This window comes from Phyllostomus hastatus, unplaced genomic scaffold, assembly GCF_019186645.2.
Source record: "Phyllostomus hastatus isolate PE091 unplaced genomic scaffold, TTU_PhHast_1.1 phas_scaffold_78, whole genome shotgun sequence".
In the NCBI taxonomy this organism is placed as follows: Eukaryota; Metazoa; Chordata; class Mammalia; order Chiroptera; family Phyllostomidae; genus Phyllostomus; species Phyllostomus hastatus.
In genome coordinates, this window is record NW_025334041.1 from 60,861,314 (window position 1) to 60,886,717 (window position 25,404).

The following is a 25,404-nucleotide window of genomic DNA, read 5'->3' on the forward strand; positions in this document are numbered from 1 at the left end:
TTATTTTAGCATTTTCAAAAGTGGTAGTGTTTGATCAGAATTTAAAGAACTCTGGGTCCCAAAAGTCTCTGTGAGAAGCAATGCTGTTAGTATATGATGTGCATAATACAAGTCAAAAGATAACACATATTAAGTGCCATTCTCTCTCTGGGGAAGGTTTTTTTATTTTATGATTGTAGGAAAAGTTTTCATCACAGAATTAACTTACTTGTTGCTACTCAGCCAGCATATTTCTGGTCTCCACTGTTTTCCCATAAGTGGGTATTTATTAAAAATGCAAATTATTTTTAATTCTTATTAATTGACACAGAATTGGAGTCATAGGCTGTTATGATCACAATGTTAGCAGAATTTACCCCCACCCTGTCTTCTGAGGATAGGCCTACAAAGAGCTTCCCACCAGTTAAACTCACTCAGGTGACCCTGCATTGGGTACCCAGTTAGTGAGCATGGATGGTGCTCTTTTATGGTGGTCACAATTCTGTAGTAGTAATGGTGATAGTGATGATACCATTAACCTTTTGTGAATGCTTGCCTTGTGCTCAGGTATTTTTGACAACCTATGAAATATATCTTCTTCCCATTTTGCAAACAAGAAAATTGAGTAAATTGAGAGAAAGTTTATTAAGTAAAGTGTATTTAAGTACTTTAAGTAATTCATATCACCCCTTCCATTAATTCTTGTTATTAAGATGCTTAACTTTTAAGATTCATTTAAAAGTTAACATAGAAACCAAACATTATCCTCTGTTAGCCCTGGTTCAGCCCCCTGAACTACATATAATATCATCTTGAAGAGTGTCCATTAACTCCATGTGGATATAATTTTGTAGAAAATAATTTATTAATCAAGAATTCCCATTTTTTAAAATGGATGTTATGACAGTGTTAAGACAGCTGAGTTAACTCAATTAACAAAATCTACCTCATTTATTTTATTATTCATGAACAGTGAGTAGTCATTAACTCACCAATCTTAAATCTTAACTGGAAAACTGCCACAACAAGGAAGACATTTTATAACTTTTTTAAATTTCTGAAGGCATCAAGTTTTATGTTAGAATTATGTTTGGTATATACTTTTGTTCAGGGAGACTGTGGAAAGTTCAATATGGCATTCTTAGATCTATTTACTGTAAAGAAAACTTTGCAAAGAAATTATCACACTTTGCTGCTTCCTTCTAGAACAGGTAGCAAAGTCAGGTCAGTTTCAGAATGATAAGCCATGCCTATACACTGCTTTCTCTTCTCTTCTAAGATTTCTCGTTTAAGTGCCTCAGTGATTCTTTGAGTTAGTACAGAATTACATCTTAGGAGACCATCTGGCTAAGCTACTGTTTAAAGTGTGTGCAGGCTCCAGGCCTTCCAGGAGCACACCCTGTGCTTCCTATCAAGAGGTACAAAGCCATCAAATGAGGTTCTCTGGAGACAGAGGGAGGACTGACCCAGAGACGGCCATGGGCAAAATTGAGGGCCTGTCATTCCACAATAGGCAGGAAGGCAAGGGCAGAGAAAGGGCATAGCTGCTCTTTAGGTGTGGAAGCCCTTGTTATAAGGCCAATGACTATAAGTCAGAATGACTAGATGGTTTTATATGAAAGAGCCTTCCTTGGTTATATACTCTGGGTTGACCCTTAAATCCACACCCACAAGATAAAAGGACATGCCCAGTGGTTTGCCTACGTAATGCTAAAGAATAAACTACCAAATATTTCTTTCCCTAAACAGGTCAAATAGTGGATTGAATTCATCAGGTGTTAGAAATAATTAGAAATATGATATAAAAATTATGATTTTACCTCTGAGACAGGTACCCTCAAAGAATAGAGTAGGCATGTTTTATGGAAGATTTTTTGACTTGTTCATCTAGTCTTGACTCAAGGAGAGGTTTAAGAAACTCATGGTATAGAGAAAGATATAAAAAAGATGGACCATACTGCATACAATGAAAATGATGAGTAACTATGAGTTGCAACCAGAAGGGTGGAGATTAACAGAGAGAATTAATGTTAAAAATGTAGTCTATCCCTGGCTGGCATAGCTCAGTGGATTGAGCACAGGCTGCAAACCAAAGCATCGCAGGTTTGATTCCCAGTCAGGGCACATGCCTGGGTTGCAGGCCACGGCCCCCAGCAACCGCACATTGATGTTTCTCTCTCTCTCTTTCTCCCTCCCTTCCCTCTCTAAAAATAAATAAATAAAATCTTAAAAAATGTAGTCTAGATGGCGAGTGAAATTGTAGGGCAGCACAATTAACTCCTTTCCTAAGTCATGGTAAATTAAATGTAGTGCTAGAAGAGTTGAAGGGTAAAAAATCTACCTTAAAATGTCTCAAAGCAAAGAGAAATTGAGAGTATATGACTGCAGTCAAACTTTGTGTTGCTTTCCAGAGTAATAGTAGTTTAAAATTAACAGGAAAAATGACAGTCCAAAAATAAATAAATAAATAAAGGTGCCCTGTCTGGTGTGGCCCAGTGGATTGAGCACCAGCCTGTGAACCAAAAGGTCACTGGTTCGATTCCCAATCAAGGCACATGCCTAGGTTGCAGGCTAAGAGGCAACCCATCAAGGTTTCTCTCACACACTGAAGTTTCTCTGCCTCTCCTTCCTTCTCCTTTCCACTCTCTCTAAAAAAACAAATAAATAAAATCTTAAAAAATAAATAAAGGTGAGCTTCTTAAAAAGGATTTTTGTGCTCTCCCTTATACTGACTATTTTAGGAAAACAGTTAAAATTTCCCTTATTAAGCAGAGTATTGAAGTTTCCAGTTATTTGAGAAATCCTTATTTCAAAAGTAGTTCATAATCAAATGATATATGCTTACATGGTAATTTCCAACATCATTTCTAGAATATGTTAATACAGTCATTGAATATTCTAATACATTTTCCAAGAAGACTTAAAGTTTCTTCAATCTACCATAACTAAGCTTGGTTAAGGGGAGCTGGCTCTTTGGAAAGAGGCAAGGGATTCACTCTTATGGCCAGTCACTATGCAATGTGCAGGGGAACTTCAGGAAGTTGGAGGGTAAAAGTGACCACTTAGCACTTTATTTTGCTTTTGCAAATATCTGAATAGATACAAAATTTCTTACCCCAAAATGATTATTCTTTGTGTTTCACATCAGAAAAGTTTACCTAAAAACTACTTTTCTGGAACAGAAATATTCTGGTAAAAAACTTTGAATTGTTTACATTTTGCATTATGGTTTCTCTGAATTATTGAACATTTTAAATCTGAATTCAAAACAGATAATTTCTAACTTTAGTATCAATAAGTGTTTTAAAAATATAATAATGAGTGGAAATATTTGAAAGTACGCAGCTGTCAAATGAGCCCATTACAGAAGTTAGCAAATAGACATCACTGGCATTTCAGTCTTCTAAAAATACAGGTGTCAACTGAGGTCCGCTTTGCACAGACAGACTTGAGACATAACTGTAGTACACATGCATATACATTTACAGATATAAATTATAATTCCAAAAGCATTTTTCTGTATAGATTGCCTTGTGGTGAAATTAAAGGATTTAACTGAAGTAAAGGGCGTTGTGGCCAGTGGTAATAAAAAGAACTTGATCTTTTTCTGACCACTAGGTCTCAAGTTTGGTGTCAAACAGGTGGGAAGATATGGAAAGCTTTCTGGTTGTCAAGGGAATGTCTCTACCTAAGATATTTCCTTGTAACTTTGCCCTGGAAGCTGAAGCAGTAGAATGATCAAACTGGAGCTTCTGACCAGTGTTTCTAGAGTGAAGTGCCTGTGCCTCAGCTCTACTCTTTGCAAAACCTACAGGACTATGAAAACAGAATATACGTTGGATAGATTTGCTGGATTGAGCTGCCAGGAAAGTGGCTCTGAAGAGAGTATGACTGTATGTCAGTCACTCCTTCTTTTGAAGGAAGGGCTCACCAATCAGCTGGATGGGATGGGATGAGGCGATGAGAGACAGGAGAAGGAGACATAGGTTCTGTGCAAAGGGAATTTCTAATTGTGTTAGGAAATGAGGTAGACACTCAAGAAACCCTGGCAACACAAGATGGCATATCAGCAGACAATGAATGGGTTGGGAGGTCTTTATGTTGCCAAGGGACAGAGAAAAGGGTGAGTTGCAAGAGCTATGGGAGTCCATCCAGGCTCTTGAGAGGAAGAGCAGCTTCAGCTGGGCCATGAAAGACAGATAAAGGCTGCCTAGATTTAGGGGCTGGGTTTCTACTAAGAGAAACCACAGGAAGAAAACCAGAGATGAATAAGCATGGCATGTTTTGTGGAGTGGTGATGAGACCCTCTCCCAGACTTAAAGGGTGTTGGAAAGCATTTTTTTAAAAAGATGTGCCAGGTGTGTGGAGCTTTCCAAAATCTGGCAGTCAAAGAATTTAAACTTAAGAGTGGAAAATGGAATGGCAGAATTTAGAGGAAGTGAGTCTTGTGGTAGCAGGAGGGGCATTAGAGAACAGAGAGCTGTGATTTTCTGCTGCAGGTGGGAGGCAGGGAGGGGACAGAATTGCAATGCCCAAGTGCCAGATATCTGTCTGGATCCTCAGGCAGCAGGTGACCATCACCTCCTGGCTTTTGCTGCTTGGAGGGAAGGAGTATAAATAGTACATCTCTGATCCTCTCACAGGAAGCAATTGTGGCTTGTTGATGCTGATGAAATCCAATGTGTACGGAAGGCCTCTGGTTAAAGTAGAGAGCAGCTGCTACTTGAAGCTAGTTTCTTTTCTGGCAAATGATGATACATATCTTCAAGATACTTAAGTCCTCAGGAGAGTGAGTTACTTTTTTCTTCTCTTATTCAAGTCATCTCTTGGTAGTACTTTACCAAATGCTTTGAGTGTTACACCAACAATTGGGAAAAAAAGAAAAGCTCACCGCTTTCTAAGTATTAATCCAGTTTTTTTCCAAAACCAACAGAAATTTATTGTCATCTACTAGGCAACATGGAACAAATAAATCATAACAAGATGTGATGCTTGACAACAAGGAGTTTATGATCCAGTAGAAAAGAATGAAAAAAAAAACACCCCACAAAACCTGCAATGTGGTAGATATAAAGGATCATTGGTGAGGTAGGAAAAAATGAAATGGATTTTCTCCAGGGAGATTCTGACTCATTCTCCCATGGGTGACACATAAAAGACTTACCTAATAAGTCAGGAGTCCTGAGTTCTGGTATTGCGCCTGATGTATTATGTGACTGTGGGTGAGTACGTTCAATTTTGAGTTTCTCACAACCCAAGTAAGAGGGTAGCATTCCCTATACTCTAAAAGGCCTGTGTCCTCAGTATCTCGTCACCCAGTTTCCATGGAGATTCTGGCTGTAAATGTCACTGCAAAATAAGTAGGGTACCTATTTGGCTTGTTTTTTACTTTCTGGTTTGTGGAAGAAGTGGTAGGGTGCAAGCCGTCACTTCACATTTCAGTTGGCTTAGTGGCTCTCAGAAATGTGTTTAAAGCATTTTACTCAGCAGATGTGAAGTGTCTAGCATTTTGAAGCTTTAGTTAAAGTAAAACTATGTAAAGACTATAGAATTTTGAGAAACCAAGCAACAGTATAGTGTCATCACTTTAGATGCACAAAATACATATAGTTATTGCACACGCACATATGCACACATGTGCACACACACCACACAGGTTGTGGCCTCTTTGAGAAAGTTCCTTTGGGTGTCAATGATATGTCAGATATGTATGTGCAGGGAGAGGAGGAGGAGTTAGGAGGGAGGCCCTTGGTGTTCTGGGAGGAGGGTGTCCTTAGGTAGGTCACCTGTACTGATGGGTGGGTTCTTCCATGGCATTGCTCCACAATTGGTTCTTCAAAGGTAACTAAGTTCACAGCAGCAGCCACAGGCAGCAGTAATACAAGTAGGGTGTGTTGGATGGCAACCAACTGATTCAAAAGAATCTTCTAGATGGTATCTGAAAATAGTGTTTTAGGAGTAAATTGGACAATAATGTTGAAGTCTTCTCTCAGTCACTTATAGAAAAAGTTTTCCTGACAATATTCTGTTCTGAAAGCCTTTTTAAAGCTATTAACTATAATATTAAAATAAATAAATACACAGTCTTTGCTATTAACTATCCACTTTGTACACAGAAGAAATGTCCTTTCTAGAAGGATAGGTGGAGTGTTCTATGGCCACAGTGATGATGATAAGTGGGTAGGAGTCTTGACAGTGCACTCTCTTTCTCTGGCAGGTCCTGTACAACTTGTTCAAGTCTTTCTGCCTGATGAAAACCATTGAGACCATTGACATATTTGCTGGGATTGCCAACTTCTTTGTTGTAGGGATTGGTGGCATATTGATTGGCATCTTCCTGGGATTTATAGCGGCATTTACGACTCGGTTCACACATAACATACGGGTGATTGAGCCACTCTTTGTCTTCCTGTACAGTTATTTGTCCTATATTACAGCAGAAATGTTTCACCTCTCAGGTATCATGGCGTAAGTATTTAATTCTTTGTTAAAAGCAAATAATGATGACATTTCACTAAGTTTATGTGTTCTAAGTAAACATGTTAAATAAGTTATATAAAAAGTAGGTTTAATTACATTTTTTATATTTTTATTTTATTAATTTATTAATTTTAAATTGTTTTATTGTTGTTCAATTACAGTTGTCTGCATTTATCCTCCACCACTTCCCCCACCACCCCAGCCAACCCCCCTCCCTCCTCTGATTCCACCCCCTCCCCTTGGTTTTGCCCATGTGACCTTTATAGTTGTTCCTGATAACTCTTCCCACTCCTCCCCCCACATTATCCCCTCTCACCTCCCCTCTGGTTTCTGTCAGGTTGTCCTTAATTTCAATGGCTCTGGTTATATTTTGCTTGCTTGTTTGTTTTGTTGATTAGGTTCCACTTAAAGGTGAGATCATATGGTATTTGTCTTTTACTGCCTGTCTTATTACACTTAGGATAATGCTCTCCAGTTCCATCCATGCTGTTGCAAAGGGCAGGAGCTCCTTCTTTCTTTCTGCTGTGTACTATTCTATTGTGTAAATGTACCACAGTTTTTTGATCCACTCATTTACTGATGAGCACTTAGGTTGCTTCTAGCACTTAGCCATTGTAAATTGTGCTGCCATGAACATTGGGGTGCATAGATTCTTATGGATTGGTGTTTCAGGGTTCTTAAGATATAATCCCAACAGTGGAATTGCCAGGTCAAAAGGCAGTTCCATTTTTTAGTTTTCTGAGGAAACTCCATACTGTTTTCCATAGTGGCTGCACCAGTCTGCATTCCCACCAACAGTGCACTGTGGTTCCCTTTTCTCTACATCCTCACCAGCACTTGTTGATTTGTTTATGATGGCCATTCTGACTGGTGTGAAGTGGTATCTCATTGTGGTTTTGATTTGCATCTCTCTGATGGCTAGTGATGCTGAGCATCTTTTCATATGTCTCTGGGCCCTCTTGTTGTCCTCATTGGAGAAGTGTTTGTTCAGGTCCTTTGCCTGGTACTGGCATAAGAACAGACACATAGATCAATGGAACAAAGCAGAGAGCCCAGAAATAAACTCAAGTCTCTATGTTCAATTAATATTTGACAAAGGGGAAAGAAGCATAAAATGGAGTAAAAATTGTGTCTTCAGCAAATGGTGTTGAGAGAACTGGACAGCTACTTGTAAAAAAATGAAATTTTATCTTCAATTTACACCATACACAAAAATAAATTCAAGGTGGGTAAAAGATTTAAATATAAGCCATGATACCATTAAAGTCCTAGAGGAGAACATAGGCAGGACAGTCTGAGATATGCCATTCAGCAATAGAGCAAGGGACATAAAGGAAAGAGGAAATAAATGAGACCTCATCAAAATAAAAAGCTTCTTCATGGCTAAAGAAAACAGCATTAAAATGAAACGAGAACCAAGTGTATGGGAAAACATATTTGCCAATGAAACCTCGGACAAGGGTTTAATCTGTAAAATATATAAAGAACTCACATGAATCCACTCCAGGAAGGAAAACAACCCAATTAATTATTTTCTTTTAAGAACAACTAAAAATAGCTTTTTATTACTCTGTTTCAAAGAAATGAAAACATACATCAGCTAGATTTATGCAGAAGCAGTTTGGTATTAGATGGAAGACTACTTAAATGTTGCCTGTTGGGTCTTATATGAAATATGGTAATACAGCTGTTGGGGTTGACTGCCAGGTACCAAGAATTTTCTGAGCTGATGTGCATTTAGTGATGTCTATGTGTTAGAACAATGCTCTAAACTTATTGCAACAAAGTTGAATCACCTAAACTATATTTGGAGTTCTGGTAATGTTTATGTGAATCCATTTGAATAATTTAGTAGTAGAAAATCTTCATTCTGGGTGATAGATTTCATTTTAATTAATAGCTTAATGCCATTCATAGCAATATTTAATGCATAAAACATGAATCATGTAATTTTAGTTTAGCTTTTTAAATAAAGAGGATAGTTATAAAGCAGGAAATATAAAGGCAAGAAATTACTTCCTATTGAAGATACAGTTAGTGTATCATTCATTAATTGATTCAGAAGGATGTTCTCAAAAGGTTTCACAAGTTGGCTGAAGACTTGTGGTGTTCGGATCCAGTGTTAGCCTTTGGAGGGTCACTTTGAAGGAGGCTACTCATTGAATGTGGATGTTTTTGTAGCTTCCAAAAATAAGCCTAGTATAGTGTTTTCACACCCAGCATGGTGTCAGTGAGAAATACTTAATAATGCAATGCCTTTAAATATTTATATTTTGACAAACATTTATTTACAGCTTAATATATGCTAGACTCTATGCAAAGGCCTGCTATACTTTTTCAGAGTTTTGCTGTTGTAAACATAGGTCTAGTTCTGGAAGTTTTCTCTTGCATATTTAGGTAATGCTTTGTTTAAGGAATATTTTGTTTTCTGCCTCTTATTACACTTTTTTGTCAGATGCAGATGAAATTTATGGTGGAGAAAGTCAAGTGCTTCTGTACAAGGAGATGAATCCAATTATAATGATAGTCATAAATCAGAGTTGGGTGGTTTTCTGTTTCACAGAGAACCTAAATAAAGCAACATATTAATCCAGTTTCACTCAGTAATGCAATGTTCAGCATCTTCGTGGTTGCTATTCATATCATTTGTATGACTTCCAGTTTCCTCACTCTTTTTTGACCAGTGTCATTGAAAGGGTATAACGCCCTAGTTATCAGGTTCCTAAAAAATGATGGGGTGGGGCTTGTGTCTAGTTTCCCAGCAGTAATCTAGCAACAATTTGTGTTGACTAGAACCTTAACTATATTTCTATGATATGCATATTTAAATGTCATAGAGCACCCACACAGTTCTCTAAATATGCTTTTCAATTTCCTTGATGTTCAAGGGCAGGAATTGTGATAGAGCAATCCAGTATATTGGGACAGTTGGAGTATTGGATGAGGTTTGTGTCCTGGTGCATCTCTGCTTGGAAATGACTATGAGGCCCAGAGGTTGGAAGGCTGGTGCTACAAGTCCTGATCTCCTGTGAAGATGGGTTTACTTGCTCTGGGAAATGGGAAACCAGAGCAAATAAAGCCACATATTCCTGGTAACTAGCACAAGTCATTCTCTACTGTAGTTTGTTGTTGGATGAAAAACATTACTTTCATTTTCCACTTCAAAGTAAACATTTATTTTACAACTTAGTGTACAGAAAAGTCCTTTATCACATTTAAACTACTATTGTGATTGTACATTGTGCATTGAATAATAAACTGACCATAAAGTAAGACATCACAGGAGATTTAAACAGTTTTGGATCTAGAATTCCATTCACACCCATGTTGCAGAGTGTGCTAAGTAACACCCTGTTTTCTTTTTAAAATTCTTATTATTTATTTATATTTTTATTGAGACATAATTGGCATATAGCATTGTCTATGTTTAAGGTGTACAGTGTGTTGATTTGATATATTTCTATATTGTAATATGACTACTTAAAAAGTTATTTAATTTATTTATTTAAAATTTTTAAATTGTTTTATTGTTGTTCAATTACAGTTGTCTGCATTTATCCTCCACCACTTCCCCCACCACCCCAGCCAACCCCCCTCCCTCCTCTGATTCCACCCCCTCCCCTTGGTTTTGCCCATGTGACCTTTATAGTTGTTCCTGATAACTCTTCCCACTCCTCCCCCCACATTATCCCCTCTCACCTCCCCTCTGGTTTCTGTCAGGTTGTCCTTAATTTCAATGGCTCTGGTTATATTTTGCTTGCTTGTTTGTTTTGTTGATTAGGTTCCACTTAAAGGTGAGATCATATGGTATTTGTCTTTTACTGCCTGTCTTATTACACTTAGGATAATGCTCTCCAGTTCCATCCATGCTGTTGCAAAGGGCAGGAGCTCCTTCTTTCTTTCTGCTGTGTACTATTCTATTGTGTAAATGTACCACAGTTTTTTGATCCACTCATTTACTGATGAGCACTTAGGTTGCTTCTAGCACTTAGCCATTGTAAATTGTGCTGCTATGAACATTGGGGTGCATAGATTCTTATGGATTGGTGTTTCAGGGTTCTTAAGATATAATCCCAACAGTGGAATTGCCAGGTCAAAAGGCAGTTCCATTTTTAGTTTTCTGAGGAAACTCCATACTGTTTTCCATAGTGGCTGCACCAGTCTGCATTCCCACCAACAGTGCACTGTGGTTCCCTTTTCTCTACATCCTCACCAGCACTTGTTGATTTGTTTATGATGGCCATTCTGACTGGTGTGAAGTGGTATCTCATTGTGGTTTTGATTTGCATCTCTCTGATGGCTAGTGATGCTGAGCATCTTTTCATATGTCTCTGGGCCCTCTATATGTCCTCGTTGGAGAAGTGTGTTCAAGTCCTTTGCCCATTTTTTAATTGGGTTGTTTATCTTCCCGGAGTGGAGTCATGTGAGGTCTTTATACATTTTGGAGAATAAATCCTTGTCCAAGGTACCATTGGCAAATGTGTTTTCCCATATAGTTGGTTCTCTTTTCATTTTAATGCTGTTTTCTTTAGCCATGCAGAAGCTTTTTAATTTCATGAGGTCCCACTTCTTTATTGTTTCCTTTACATCCCTTGCTTTAGGGGACATATCAGTGAAGATATTGCTGCGTGGAATGTCTGAGATTTTCCTGCCTATGACCTTCTCTAGGACTTTTATGGTGTTATGACTTATATTTAAGCCTTTTATCCACCTTGAATTCATTTTTTGTATGGTAAGTTGGTGATTGTTTCATTTTTATGCTTGTAGCTGTCCAGATCTCCCAACACCATTTATTGAAGACACAATTTTTACTCCATTTTATGCTTCTTCCTCCTTTGTCAAATATTTATTGACCATAGAGACGTGGGTGTATTTCTGGGCTCTGTATTCTGTTCCATTTGTTTATCTGTCTGTTCCTATGCCAGTACCAGGCTGTTTTGATTACAGTGGCCTTGTAATACAATTTAATATCAGGTATTGTGATCCCTCCTACTTTGTTCTTCTTAAAATTGCTGCAGCTCTTTGGGGATGTTTATGGTGCCATATAAATTTCTGAAATGTTTGTTATATGTCTATGAAGTATGTCATTGGTACTTTAATAGGGATTGCATTGAGTCTATAAATAGCTTTGGGTAGTATGGACATTTTGATGATGTTAATTCTTCTTATCCATGAGCATGACACATGCTTCTATTTGTTTGTGTTTTCCTTAATTTCTTTCTTAGTGTTGAGTAGTTTTCTGAGTACAGATCTTTAACATCCTTGGTTAGGTTTATTCCTAGGTACTTTATTTTTCTTGTTTCTATATCAAATGGGATTTTTTCCTGATTTCTGTTTCTAATATTTCAGTGTTGGTGTACAAAAATTCCTTTGATTTCTAAATATTGATTTTGTATCCAGCTGTTTTTCCAAATTTACTTATTAGGTCGAGTAGTTTTTTGGTGGAGTCTGTAGGATTTTCTATGCACACTATCATGTACATAGAATACTGTCATCTGCAAACAATGACAGTTTTGTTTCCTTCTTTCCAATATCTTTGGATATTTTTTATTTCTTCTTGTCTGATTGCTATGGCTAAGACTTCCAAAATTATGTTGATAGGAGTGGTGAAAGTGGACATCCTTGTCTTCTTCCTGATCTTAGTAGGAAAGCTTTTAGTTTTTGTCCATTAAGTATGATATTGGCTGTAGGTCTCTAGTATATGGCCTTTATTATATTGAGGAATTCTCCCTCTATTCCCCCTTTGCTGAGTGTTTTTATCATAAATGATAAAAACCTTATCAAATGCTATTTTCCACATCTATTGCTATGATCATGTGATTTTTGTCTTTTATTTTTTTATGCAATGTATTAAACTTATGGACTTATGAATATTGTACCACCCTTGCATCCCTGGAATGAATCCCACTTGGCCATGGTGTATGTTCTTTTTAATGTGTTGCTGGACATGGTTTGACAATATTTTGTTGAAGATTTTAGGGTCTATGTTTATCAGCAATACTGGCCTGAAGTTTTCTTTCTTTGTTATGTCTTTATCTGGTTTTGGGATTAGGATGATGCTGGCTTCATAAAAAGAGTTTGGGAGTCTTCCATCTTCTTTGATGTTTTGGAATACTCTGTGAAGGATAGGGGTTAGCTCATCCTTAAATGCTTTGTAAAATTCTCCTTTGAAACCATCTGGTCCAGGGCTTTTGTGTGTTGGGAGCTTTTTGATTACTGCTTCAATTTCATCAGCTGTTATTATTGATCTTCAGGTTTTCTGCTTCTTCTTACAGTTTTGGAAAATTATATTTTTTTCTAGAAATTTGTCCATTTACCTAGGTTTTCAAATTTCTTGGCATATGGTTTTTTGTAGTAATTTTTTATAATCCTTTGTATTTCTGTGGTATCAATTGTAATCCCTTCTCTTTCATTTGTGATTGTGTTTATTTGGGTCCTCTCTTTTTTTTCTTGATGAGCCTGCTTAAAGGCTTGTCAATTTTGTTTATCTTTACAAAGAACCAGCTCCTGTATTTATTAATCCTTTGAATTTTTTTTATTCTTTATGTCATTTACTTCTGCTCTGATCTTGGTTATTTCCTTCCTGTTAGTTCCTCTGGGCTGTCTTTGTTGTTCCTGAAGTTCTTGTAGGTAAAGGGTTAGGTTGTTTATTTGAAATGTTTCTATCTTTTTTAAGTTGGTCTGTATCATTATGAACTTCCCTCTCAGGACTGCCTTTGCTGGGAACACCCTGTTTTCTAATGTGGGATAATTAGTATACTATTTCAAATTTAACCATAGGTAATATGTGTGTATGGTATAAATCATAGATGTGCCTGCCCCCCCTTTGAAAAGCACATTGTGTGCACTTCCCAGTATAATTACTTTACTTACCTTGGGACATTGGAGAGTACAGTATAATACACTTAAAATTAGATATCCATGTACACGTCTTTTATAGAACTAGTAACTTTTCCACACTTGAATTGTACTGGGTTTAGAAATTCCTATTATACTTCTTGCTAATTGCACTTTCTTTTTCAATTTACAAACACATTTTAAGGTTAATGAGAAAGAAGGCATGTGACATGCTGTGCTGAGCATGCTCAGTAATTTCCATTTTTTGCTTAAGAGGAATGTTCAGCCATATAGAAAGGAGAATGGGCCAAAGGGTTAGACAATTAGTGAGCTGAGAAAAAGATCAATATGCCTCTCTCAGAATTTGTAAAATGTGGAGTTGTGAAACTTGTTCTACCTGAGTTTTATCTGCTGTCCTCTCTCCCTCTCTCCTGTACCTTTTCCATCCATCTCCCTTTCCTCTCCCTTCCTCTTCTGATTGCCTTGCAGATTCTGGATTCCCTTGTGCCTAAGCTTTGGTGGACTCTTGAGGAGTCTTTTCTAGAATTAAATCATTTGAGTAGGTAGTTAATACAAAAGTCTAGTAAGAAACATCCTTTATGTAACAGAAGATGTGGGCCTGGATTCAAAAATGCAATCAGCCTTTCAGGTAAGGAAGCATTGGGCAGGATTTCAGCATTTTAATTACTTTGGAAAGATTTTGGAAGTAGTGTACCTCTAGCATTCACAAAGCATATCACTATGGTTATTTGTGTGTGTGTGTGTCATGAAATTATGGTTTGATATGATTTTCAGTGACAAAAATAAATTATACAAGGTAGAATTATAGCATTCTTCTCTTCCTCTATCTTATAAGTTATTTGGAGAGCTGACTTGTGGGTATTCTTAAGTTTGGTTTCCCCTTTGTGGTATCTTCTAATAATTTGGAACCTAATTGAATGCTAATGAATTATTTATATGTCATGTCTCCCTGTGTGTTTAGGAGGGCTTTAGTAGCAAACACCAAGAGAGTAGATAAAACTCCGTTTTCTAATATATTCCTGCTCATTTCTATACTGCAATAAGTTTTGCAGTTGGGAAAGTGTGTGTGTATGGGTGTGTGTGTGTTTCATAATGCATTTCTACAACACTGGAGCTAAAGTTAAGGGAAAGTATTTATAGTCTCCTGAACAAGAAACTTCACATCTAATGGCATTGGGCACTTTTGAATATCATAGCACTATAGTAGGAGATATAGAGGTAGCTAAATATTTATTGATTTTAGAAATTCATGTCTTGTCTCATGTTTTTGGCTTTATTCAGAAAAATAATCAGAAATAGAATACTAGTGATTGCCAATTGTCCTTTCTTTACCCAAGGACACTAACAGATACCTACAGTGATTCCTGCACTCAAGCACATAACACAGTGAACTGAAGTGAGACTTTCTTTCCCTCTGTGGAAATTCAGGCTTTTTTCTGGTCCTTGCCTTGTACCCTTATCATCCCTCTGTGCTCCAGTCAGTGGAACCACTGAACACATTGTCCTGAAGAGAGAAATGTTTGGTTTCTACACAAGCTTGCAGCCTGCCTGTGGAGGAAATGCTGATTTTTCTTTGATGTGCTCCAGGAATTTCAAAAAATGACTAAATGCATCTTCAGATAGGAGAGTGGGCATTGATATTACTTAGTTTTGTTTTTATGGATTAATAATTCCTTAGTGTTCCTCCCTTGAGGGCACTTAAAATATATTCTATTTGCTGTTTCAATTACTCTAGAATCATTACAAAGAAATAAATGGTAATTATTAGTCTCATGTTATGAATGACTAAATTGAGGCTTAGGTAGTCAGAAACAGAGCTGGAGGGTGATATGTAAAGCCTGGGTTTCCACTTATCAGGCCAGTAGAAGATATGTCCTAGTATCCACTTTATAAATCAAAACAAGAACATTTTAATGAATTTTTAACATGAAAATTCAACAGGAATTTCCAGGGTGATAGGCGCAGTAATGGTGCTCTGAGCAGGCTGGGCTGGCTGTGCTGATTCAGTCAGTCACTTGTCACTGGTGAAAAGGTGAAGAACACTTTCTTTCTTCTTTCTTTGTGTAAGTCAGCCGTAATCATCTACTTAAAACTTTGGGAAAACTAGGAAAGCATGCCTTTGCTTTTAATTTTGAAACTTCTGCCCTGGTTTCCCTTGTTATGCCCAGCATTTGTAGCATTTAAGAGACCATCTATTCAAGATACAGTCACATGAAATCATAGCTTTATGCCCCAGATTATTCATTATTACAGAATGTTCAAGTGTACTGGTGTTCTCCAAAAAGAACACGTGATAATGCAGGGCATCCATAAAACATACACAAAGCATCATTTGTATGCATGCATATATATATGTACATATGAGTAAGATAGGTTTCTTTTACTCATTTTTCATAGACCAGTCTCATGTTTGCTGAATATTTTTCTTAATGTAGGACTGTGACATGGAGCTTCAACAAACTAATCAGATAATGCAACCTATATTAATACACACTCCCTGGTCTGTCTTCCATGCAAATCCAATTGGTCTTAAAGCCTCTTTAAATGGAGAACAAACAGACCACATCAGCTTATTTCTAGTTTGAACTTTTAAACTTCAAATTCATCTCCATTCCAACATCCACACCATCCCCTGTATACACACAACAATTTTTTAGAAAGACAGCCATTTCTAAAGACTGAGTCATTAAAGACTGAGTCGATTGCATAAGAACCTAAACTTCTCTTCTAACCTAACCCTAACCTCAACCTCACTGCTCCCTCAACCTAATCCTCACCCTTATTAATCCTCTAGCCAGTGCTTCAAAGTAGCTGTTGGCCTCCCAACAAAAATCTTATGACTACCCCAAAATCAAATACAAATTTTAAATGGGTGGTGGAGAAACAGTTAGTAAACAGGTCAGGAAATAGTAAATATTGGGAAAACAAATTATTACTTCTTCAATTTTCTGGATACCTTTAGGAATAAAGTAAAAAACAAAGAAACAAAAAAATGATTATTATTATTTTCATAATGATTCACATATTTTTATTTGCCTTTATATAATTTTTTTCCTGAACTAAACTGCAAGATAAATGACAGGAGGAAATTTGAAATTATAAACCTTTTTTTTCAAGCTTTATTGAAATAAAATATAACATTGTATAAGAAAGAAGATGGCTGCAGAGTAGGTAGAAGCTGCTATCGGCCCCAAACCACATTTACAGCTAAATTTTAGATCAATCAACCTGAAAAACCAATTGAAGAACAGCTAATCTGAAATATTATAACCAAAGGTTACAGAAGAAGCCACATGGAAACTGGTAAGAAGGACAGAGACACAGAAAGGGATAGACACCCTTGCCTCAGGTACAGCAACCACTGAGAAGCCAGAGGGATATCACAGCTACAAAACTTTCTCCCCCTAGGAGCATAGGGTCTCAAATCCATGCAGGGATCCACAGCCCAGAGCAACAGAGACAAGAAGTGGAGCCTGCATAGCATGTGGTGGTGAAAATCAGTGGGGTGTCAGTCTACATGGGAGACTCAGACCAAAACCGCACAGGGACAAGCACTCTCTATTGTTACAACACCAGCTTGGGAAGTTCACAGTCCAGACTCCAACCACTGGCAAGGCCACACTGCCATACTCCATTCCTGTGAAAGAGTCTGCTGGCTACACCCAGCAGTGACTTTAAGGGGCCCTGTATTTTATGGGGAAGGTTTTTATGGAGACCTGGTGACTAAACTCTGTGGTTTGGGAAGGAGGACAAGTCTCCCTGACCTCCAGTGCACAGCCAGCATCCCTCCCCCACCTGTTGAGCCACTCAGCCTGCCCCTTTCTGCTGAGTTCTGTGGCACAGGGGAGCTGTACTAGGCTGGAAATTTCAGCCTGTCCAGCTGTGTTCAGCAGTGCAGGGGAGTTGCAGAGGGATGAGAGTTTCAGCTCTGTCCTGCTGGGTTTGGAGTCCATGCAGAGCTGGGACTTTTGGCCTCACCCTACTGAGATCAGCCAAGTAGAGAGATCTGAGTGCTGCACAGGGCTGAGCTTCAGCCCCATCTTGCTTGGTTTTGGGGGGGTACATACAAACCAGAGAGCTGAGCAGAGCTGGGATTTTCAAACTGTGTCTTCTGGGGAAGTTTCTGTTCAGGAGCCAGACAGGAGAGGGATGGGCCGTATGTCTACATTGCAGGGAGGCAAATCCAAGCTTTCCTGTGCATACAGCCCTATAATACCCTGGGAAGGAGAGGAAGTGTCTAGCCCCTTCCTACAGGCTTGCAGGCACCATCCCCAATGGGAAACTGTTTGGATCAGCACTGCCAAGTCCCAGATACCCCTGCAGGGTGCAGTTCCTTGTGGGGAAAGGAGAGAGGCTCGGAGTGGGGACATTCAAAGTGTGAGAACTTTAGAGGCTATTGTCTGGGACCACAAAGTTCTTAGCCACCTCCTGAGGGCTGGGCCTTCATCACACCCAATGGGAGACTTTTGATCCATCCCCCTAACCCTAGGACAGCTGACCTTGCTCTTGCAAAGGGGATGGCTGGCTGTACCCAACTTGAACCTTCAGCTATCCTTCCTCTCGGGGGAACTAGAATTGGACTGTGGTGGAAACTGAGGCATTTGGCTTTGAAGCAGAGGCTACTTTCCCCTCATGCAGTATATGACTGCATGATCCCCAAATAGGAGACTCACTAGCCTATTTCAGCTAGCCTGGGCTCATACTACAGCCTTTCTTTGGAAGGCTCTGAAAGAATACCAGACAAACTTAGGGGGAAGCAGAGAAGTTAAAAGGCAGAAGCCAGACTCAGGGAGCTTTGGTCCTTATACAGAGCTTCCACCAGCTCTAAGGGGGAAGAAGCAGACACTTTTTCACAGATTGGCCCCTCACATGCACATTCAGGTCCAATAAATTCACATACAAACAGTGAATTGTATGGTAGCCCAAAGCCAATACACACAATATCTTGCAGCAACTTTTACATGAACCCTAACCAAGTGAAACCAGAACCAGCACAGTCAGTGGTGGGCTTTAGATGATACCAGATCTCAACCCAGCTAGCTATACAACCAGCACACCTACAGGGGGATTCCTGCCAATTCCACTCCCTGTTGGGAATAGCTCTACCTTGCGGGGCAGTCCCTGCACAGCACACACTGTGATTAAAGTTTACCCTTATAGTCACCCAGCCTGAAGGCTTAACTCCACCCATGAAAAGGCCAGCAGCAATCAAGCTTCAAATGCAACAAGGGTACACATAACCCTCAAGAAGCACTCCTAGAGCCTAGAGCTCAGGTGATCTGGAAGATTGTACCACAGAGCCCAACAATACATCTTCATCATAAAATAATCACAACAAGTTTGGGAGTCATAGCAGATCTACTTAATATATAGAGACAAAGTGGGGAGAAAAAGAAAAATGCCCCAAACAAAAGATCCAGAGAAATTTCTAGAAAAAGAATTAAATGAAATGGAAAAAATGGAAGCAATCAAAATACCAGATGCAGAGTTTTAAAAATGATTATAAGGAAGCTAAAAGACCTTAGGGGAAGAATAAATGATCTCAGTGAGAACTTGAACAAAGAAATAGTGAGCATTATAAAGGACACACAAAAATAGAGATGAAGAATGCACTAGAAAAAAACATTAGCAGGTTAGATGAAGTTGAGGATCAAATCAGCAAATTGGAAGACAAGATAACAGTAACCACATAAGGAGAGCACAGAAAAGAAAGGGAATTAATGGAAATGAGAAAAGTCTAAATGATCTCTGGGGCAACATGAAGCATAATAACATCTGCATCACATGGGTACCAGAAGGAGAAGAGAGTGAGCAAAGGATAGAGAACATGTTTGAAGAAATAATGGCAGGAAACTTCCTTAACCTGGGGAAGGAAAAAGTCACACAAGTTCAGGAAGAAAAGAGAGTCCCAAACAAGATGAACCCAAAAAGATCCACAAAAAAACATATCATAATTAAAATGATAAAGGTTAAAGATAAAACATCTTTTTTTAATTTAATATTTATTGTATTTTTTCCATTACCATTTAGACCCCTTACACCCTCTTCCCCCAGCAATCACCACACTATTGCCCATATTCATGAGTCCTTTTTCCTTTTGGGTCAATACATCCACTCACTAACCATCCCCACTTTCTGTTATCTGCTCTTCATCTATGAATCTGTCTCTGTTTTGCTTGTTAGTTCAGTTTGCTTATTAGATTTCACAAATGAGTGAAATCATGTGGTATTTGTCTTTTTCTGACTGGCTTATTTCACTTAGCATAATTTTAAAGCCATCAAGAGAGAGACAGTTAGTTATCTACAAGGGAGATCCAAAATGGCTGTCAGCTGATTTCTCAACAAAAATACTTCAGGCCAGAAGAGATTGGCATAAAGTATTCAAAGTGTTAAAACACAAGGACATACAACCAAGACTACTCTATCTCTCAATGCTATCATTTAAAATTGAAAGCAAAATAAAGATCTTCCAGACAAAAAAAAAAAGCTAAAGGTGTTCATTATAACCAAACCAGTATTGCAGAAAATGTTAGAGGGACTGCTTTAAGAAAAAGAAATAGAGAGAGGTACATAGATATAAAGAATAAGTATGTATCAGTAATGACCTTAAATGTAAATGGATTAAATGCTCAAATCAAAAGACATAAAGTAGCTAAATGCATAAGAAAACATGACCAATATATATGCTGCCTACAAGAAACCCATCTCAGAACAAAAGATACACGCAAGCAAAAGTGCAGGGATGGAAGAAAATACTCCATGCAAATGGAAACAAAAAAAGCTGAGTTAGCAATACTTATATCTGAAAAAAAGAGACTATAAAACAAAGACCATAAAGAGAGACAAAGAAGGTCACTACCTAATACTAAAAGGAACGATCCAACAGGAGGATATAATACTTGTAATCATATATGCACCCCAAATAGAAACACCTAATTATATAAAGAAAATCTTGGTGAACATGAAGGGAGAGCTTAACAGCAATAAAGTCATAGTAGGAAATTTTAACACCCCATTGTTAGCAATGGAAAAATATTCCAGACAAAAAGAAATCAACAAGGACGTAGTGATCTCAAACAACAAACTAGATCAAATTGATTTAATGATATTTACAGAACATTTCCTCCCAAAGCAGCAGAATATACATTATTCTCAAGTGCACATAAAACATTCTCAAAAATAGACTACATGCTAAGACACAAAATAATTCTTAAAAAATTCTAGAATTTTAGAATCACATCAAGCATCTTCTCGAATAACAATGGTATGAAACTATAAATCAGCTATAATCAAAGACTAGCAAACATTCAAACTCATGGAGGTTAAATAGCATCTTATTAAATAGTGAATGGGTTAACAATGAGATCAAGGAAGAAATCAAAATTACTTGGAAACAAATGAAAATGAACACACAACAACCCAAAATTTATGGTCCACAACAAAAGCAATCCTGATAGGGAAGTTCATACCATTACAGACCTACCTGAAGAGGCAAGAAAAATCTCAAATAACAATCTAACCCTACACCTAAGGGAACTAGAAATAGATCAACAAATAGAGCCAACAGTAAGTAGAAGAAAGGAAATACTAAAGATTATAGTGAAAATAAATGGCATGGAGACTAAAAGAACCAATGACAAAAAGATCAATGAGACACAAGAGCTGGTACTTTGAAATGATAAACAACATTGATGAACTTTTAATCAGGCTAATCAAGATAAAAAAAGAGGACCCAAATAAATAAAGTCAGAAATGAGAGAGGAGAAGTAATAACAGTCATCACAGAAATACAGAAGATTGTAAGAACACATGAACAACTATATGCCAACACATTGAACAAATGGCGCAAAATGGACAAATTCTTACACACATAAAATATCCCAAAACTGAATGAGGAAGAATCAGAAAACCTGAATATAGCAATTACAACTAATGAAACTAAAGCAGTTAATAAAAAAATTTCCAACAAACTAAAGTCTTGGACTGAATGATATCACAGGTGATTTTTACCAAACATTCAAAGAAAAACAAACACCTCTCCTTCTCAAACTATTCCAAAAAGTTCAAGAGGAGGGAAGACTTCCAAACTCTTTATAAAGCCAACATTATCCTAATTTCAAAACCAGATAAAGATATTACAAAGAAAATTATAGGCTAATATTCCTGAAGAACATAGATACTAAAATCCTCAACAAAATATTAGCCAACCAGATCCAGTAGTATATTAAAGACATAATACACCATGATCAAGTCAGATTTATCCTGGGGATGCAAGGTTGGTACAGTATTCACAAATCAATAAATGTGATACTTCATATTAAAATAAAATGTGATACTTTCATTAAAAAATGAAAGATAAAATAACATGATCATATCAATAGATGCAGAAAAGCATTCAATAAAATTCAGTCTCCATTTATGATAAAAACTTGCAGCAAAGCAAAGTGGGAATAGAGGGCTCATACCTCAACATAATAAAGAATATAGATGAAAAACCTAAAGCTAACAGCTTACTCAATGGGCAAAACCTAAAAGTATTTTCCTTAAGATCAGGAACAAAACGAGGATGTTTGCTTTCACCACTCCTATTCAACATAGTACTGGAAGTCCTAGCCACAGTGATCAGACAAAAGGAAGAAATAAACTGCATCCAAAGTGGAATAGAGGAAGTAAAACAGTCATTATTTGTACATGACATGATATTGTACATAGAAAACCCTAAAGACTCCACAAAAAAACTACTAGTAAATACATACATTTGGCAAAGTAGCAGGATACAAAATTCATATTCAGAAATTGGTGGCAATTTTATACACTAATAATGAACTATCAAAAAGAGAAATTAAGAAAACAATCTCATTTACTATTGCAACTAAAAGTTAAGGACCTAGGAATAAATTTAACCAAGGAGGTAAAAGAACGGTACTTGGAAACTATAGGACATTGAAGAAATTGAGGAAGATACAAATCAGTAGAAGTACATACCATGTACATGGACTGGACAAATTCACATCATTAAAATATCCATACTACCTAAAGCAATCTATAGATTTAATTCCATTCCTATTAAAACACTGATGGCATACTTCACAGATCTAGAACAAATATTCCAAAAATCTATATGAAACCCAAAAACACCACAAATAGCCTCAGCAATCTTGAGAAAGAAGAACAAAGTTGGAGGTATCATAATACCTGATATCAAACTATATTACAAGGCCATTGCAATCAAAACTGCCTGGTACTAGCATAACAACAGGTATATAGATAAACTGTACAGAAGAGAGGATCCAGAAATAAAACCATGCTTTTATGGTCAATGCATATTTGACAAAGAGGGCAAGAGCATGCAGTATTATAAAACAGACTTTTCAATAAATGGCATTAGGAAAATTGGACAGGTATATTCAAAAACATGAAACTAGAGCACCAACTTACACCATACCCAAGAAAAAACTCAAAACGAATGAAAGACTTAAATGTAAGTCATGAATCCATAAAAATCCTAGAAGAAAACATTGGCCATAAAATCTTAGACATCTCTTGTAACAGTATTTTTGCTGATATATCTCCTATAGTAGGGCAAGGAAAAGAACAACAACAAAAGTAAAAAAATGGGACTACATCAAATAAAAAACTTTCTGCACAGCAAAAGAAACCAAAAAAATGAAAATGAAACTCACTGTATGAGAGAACATTTTTGCCAATAATACATTTGATAAGGGGCTAATTTCTAAAACATGTAAGGTACTTATACAACTCAACACCAGGATGATAATCCAATTAAAATATGGGCAAAGGATCTAAATAAACAGTTCTCCAAAGAGGACATACAAATGGCCAACAGACATATAAAAAATGCTTAATATCACCAGTCACCCGAGAGATGCAAATTAAAAATCACAATGAGATATTTGTCTCACACCTGCCAGAATGGTTACCATAAATAAATGAACAAACAGCAAGTGCTGGCAAGGATGTGGAAAAAAAGAGAACTTTTTGGGGGCACCTTTGGTGGGAATGCAGATTGGGGCACCACTGTGGAAAACAGAGGAAAACAGTTTTCTCAAAAAATTATGAATGGAATTGCCATTTGACCCGGTGATTCCACTTCTGGGAATATATTCTAACAATCCTGAAACATCAGTTCGAAAGAATATATGAACCCTTATGTTAATAGCAGTGTTATTTACAGTAGTCCAGATCTGGAATTATTCCAAGTGCCCATCAGTAGATGAGAGAATAAACAAGCTGTGGTACATTTACACAATGGAGCACTACACAACCATATAAAAGAAGGGATTTTTACCTTTTGCAATAGCATATATGGACCTGGAGAACATTATGCTAAATGAAATAAGCCAGTCAGTGAAAGACAAATAACGTATGATCTAACTTATATTGGAACCTAATGAACAAAATGGGCTTATAAACAAGGTAGAAATAGAGGCATTGACACATGGAACAGACTGACAGTTGTCAGAGGGGTGAGGGACAGAATGAAAGAAGGTGAAGGGATTAGCCAAAGAACAGATATGCATAACCCATTGACACATTCAACAGTGTAGTGATGGTTAGAGCGATGAGGGTCAAGGGCATGAGAGAGGTAGGCAAAGGGGGAAAATTGAGACATCTGTAATAGTGTAAACAACAAAATAAAGTAAATAAATATAACATTGTATAAGTTCGAGGTGTACAACACCATATATATCAAAATAACTACCACAAATTTGTTAACATATTCATTACCTCACATAGTTACCATTTTTTGGTTTTGTCAGCAGTTTTAAGATTCACTGTCTTAGAAACTTTTAAGTATACAAGTATTGTTAATATACCATGCCATATGTTAGATCCCATAACTGATTCATCTTATACTTGGAAGTTTGTGTTTTGGACTACCGTCACCTACTTCCCTATGTCCTCCTCTCACTGCCCATGGCAACCACCAATCTACTCTGTTTCAATAACTTTGGTTTCTTTAGATTTCATATATAAGTGAGATTATTTTTCCCCATTGATAGTAATCATGTTCTTTATAAAAACATTTATTTGAGAGCAAGGAATGTCTGAAAGCAAGGGAGGAATAACAAAAGAAAAGGCAGAGGTGTCTTCTGAAGTAGCTTTTGATTATTAAGAAGTTAGTTTACAGCCACCATGAGAAAAGAAATAATAATACCCCAACATCCACATTTAGAGGATTTGATATAATCATCTTCAGACCCTGGCTGTGGTGTGGGACTCTCCCAGTAGAAAAGTTGTCACTCCTGCAGGAATGAGCAGAGTCCTTTAAAACAGATTCTCGGGGTTTGGGTATTTTATTTTTGTCAGAAACTGAAATCGCACACTTACACTATTTACTATTTACTATTTAATATTTACTATTTAAAATAATATTTTCCTGTGTTATCTTTTTAAAGGTAAAACTATATTTTAAAATGTTCTTTTAATTTTTTGTTTAGATTTGCTCTGTAGACTAACAGAAGATCAATAAAGCCTGTATGTTATGGTCTATATGGGAAATATAATTTATACAGGCCATGAATTCACAATTATGTGAGTCATATATAATTTAGCTTCACAGTTTGTCATTAGATATTTTATGGCCTGTTAAGAATGCAGGAAACAGCATATGGAATACTTCACAGTTCTTAAAAACATAGTATAAAAAATTTAAAAACCTACCATAGTAAATGCTACCATAAGCATGTTTCGTTTTATGTAATTCATTTTATAGATTTCTTTTTAAGAGTGGATGGATAAAATATAATTTGGGGCCTTTTTCACCAAAGGTTTGTGGTTTGCTTCTTCGGTTTGTCATTTCCAAGCAGCTCTATTCTAGGTTATCTCAAAAAGTTACTTGATTTCTGATGGAGGCATAAAACAAAAAGCCTGAGGTGAAATTCAATACTCCATTGTAGAAGATGACCAGGGAAAGAGTTTTAAAGCTCCTTAGTTTCTCCAAATCTCCTCACAAACATTGATACAAGTTATCAAGGAAACCTCAGTTCTTCAGTACAGTGATGGTGGGACTGGTGGTACCTGAGCTGAAGCCTCAGTGATCAAAGAGAGGGCATCTGGCAGACG

The 25,404-nt window shown here is 37.1% G+C and overlaps 1 protein-coding gene across 1 annotated transcript in view; it reads left to right on the plus strand.

Annotated features, from left to right (window-relative positions):
• SLC9A2 (solute carrier family 9 member A2) overlaps nt 1-25,404 on the plus strand; it is a 104,787-nt gene that overhangs the window by 37,311 nt on the left and 42,072 nt on the right. The window contains exon 3 of the mRNA XM_045828360.1: nt 6,197-6,447. Coding sequence (XP_045684316.1) covers nt 6,197-6,447 — 251 coding nt within the window. The remainder of the gene's footprint in view (nt 1-6,196; nt 6,448-25,404) is intronic.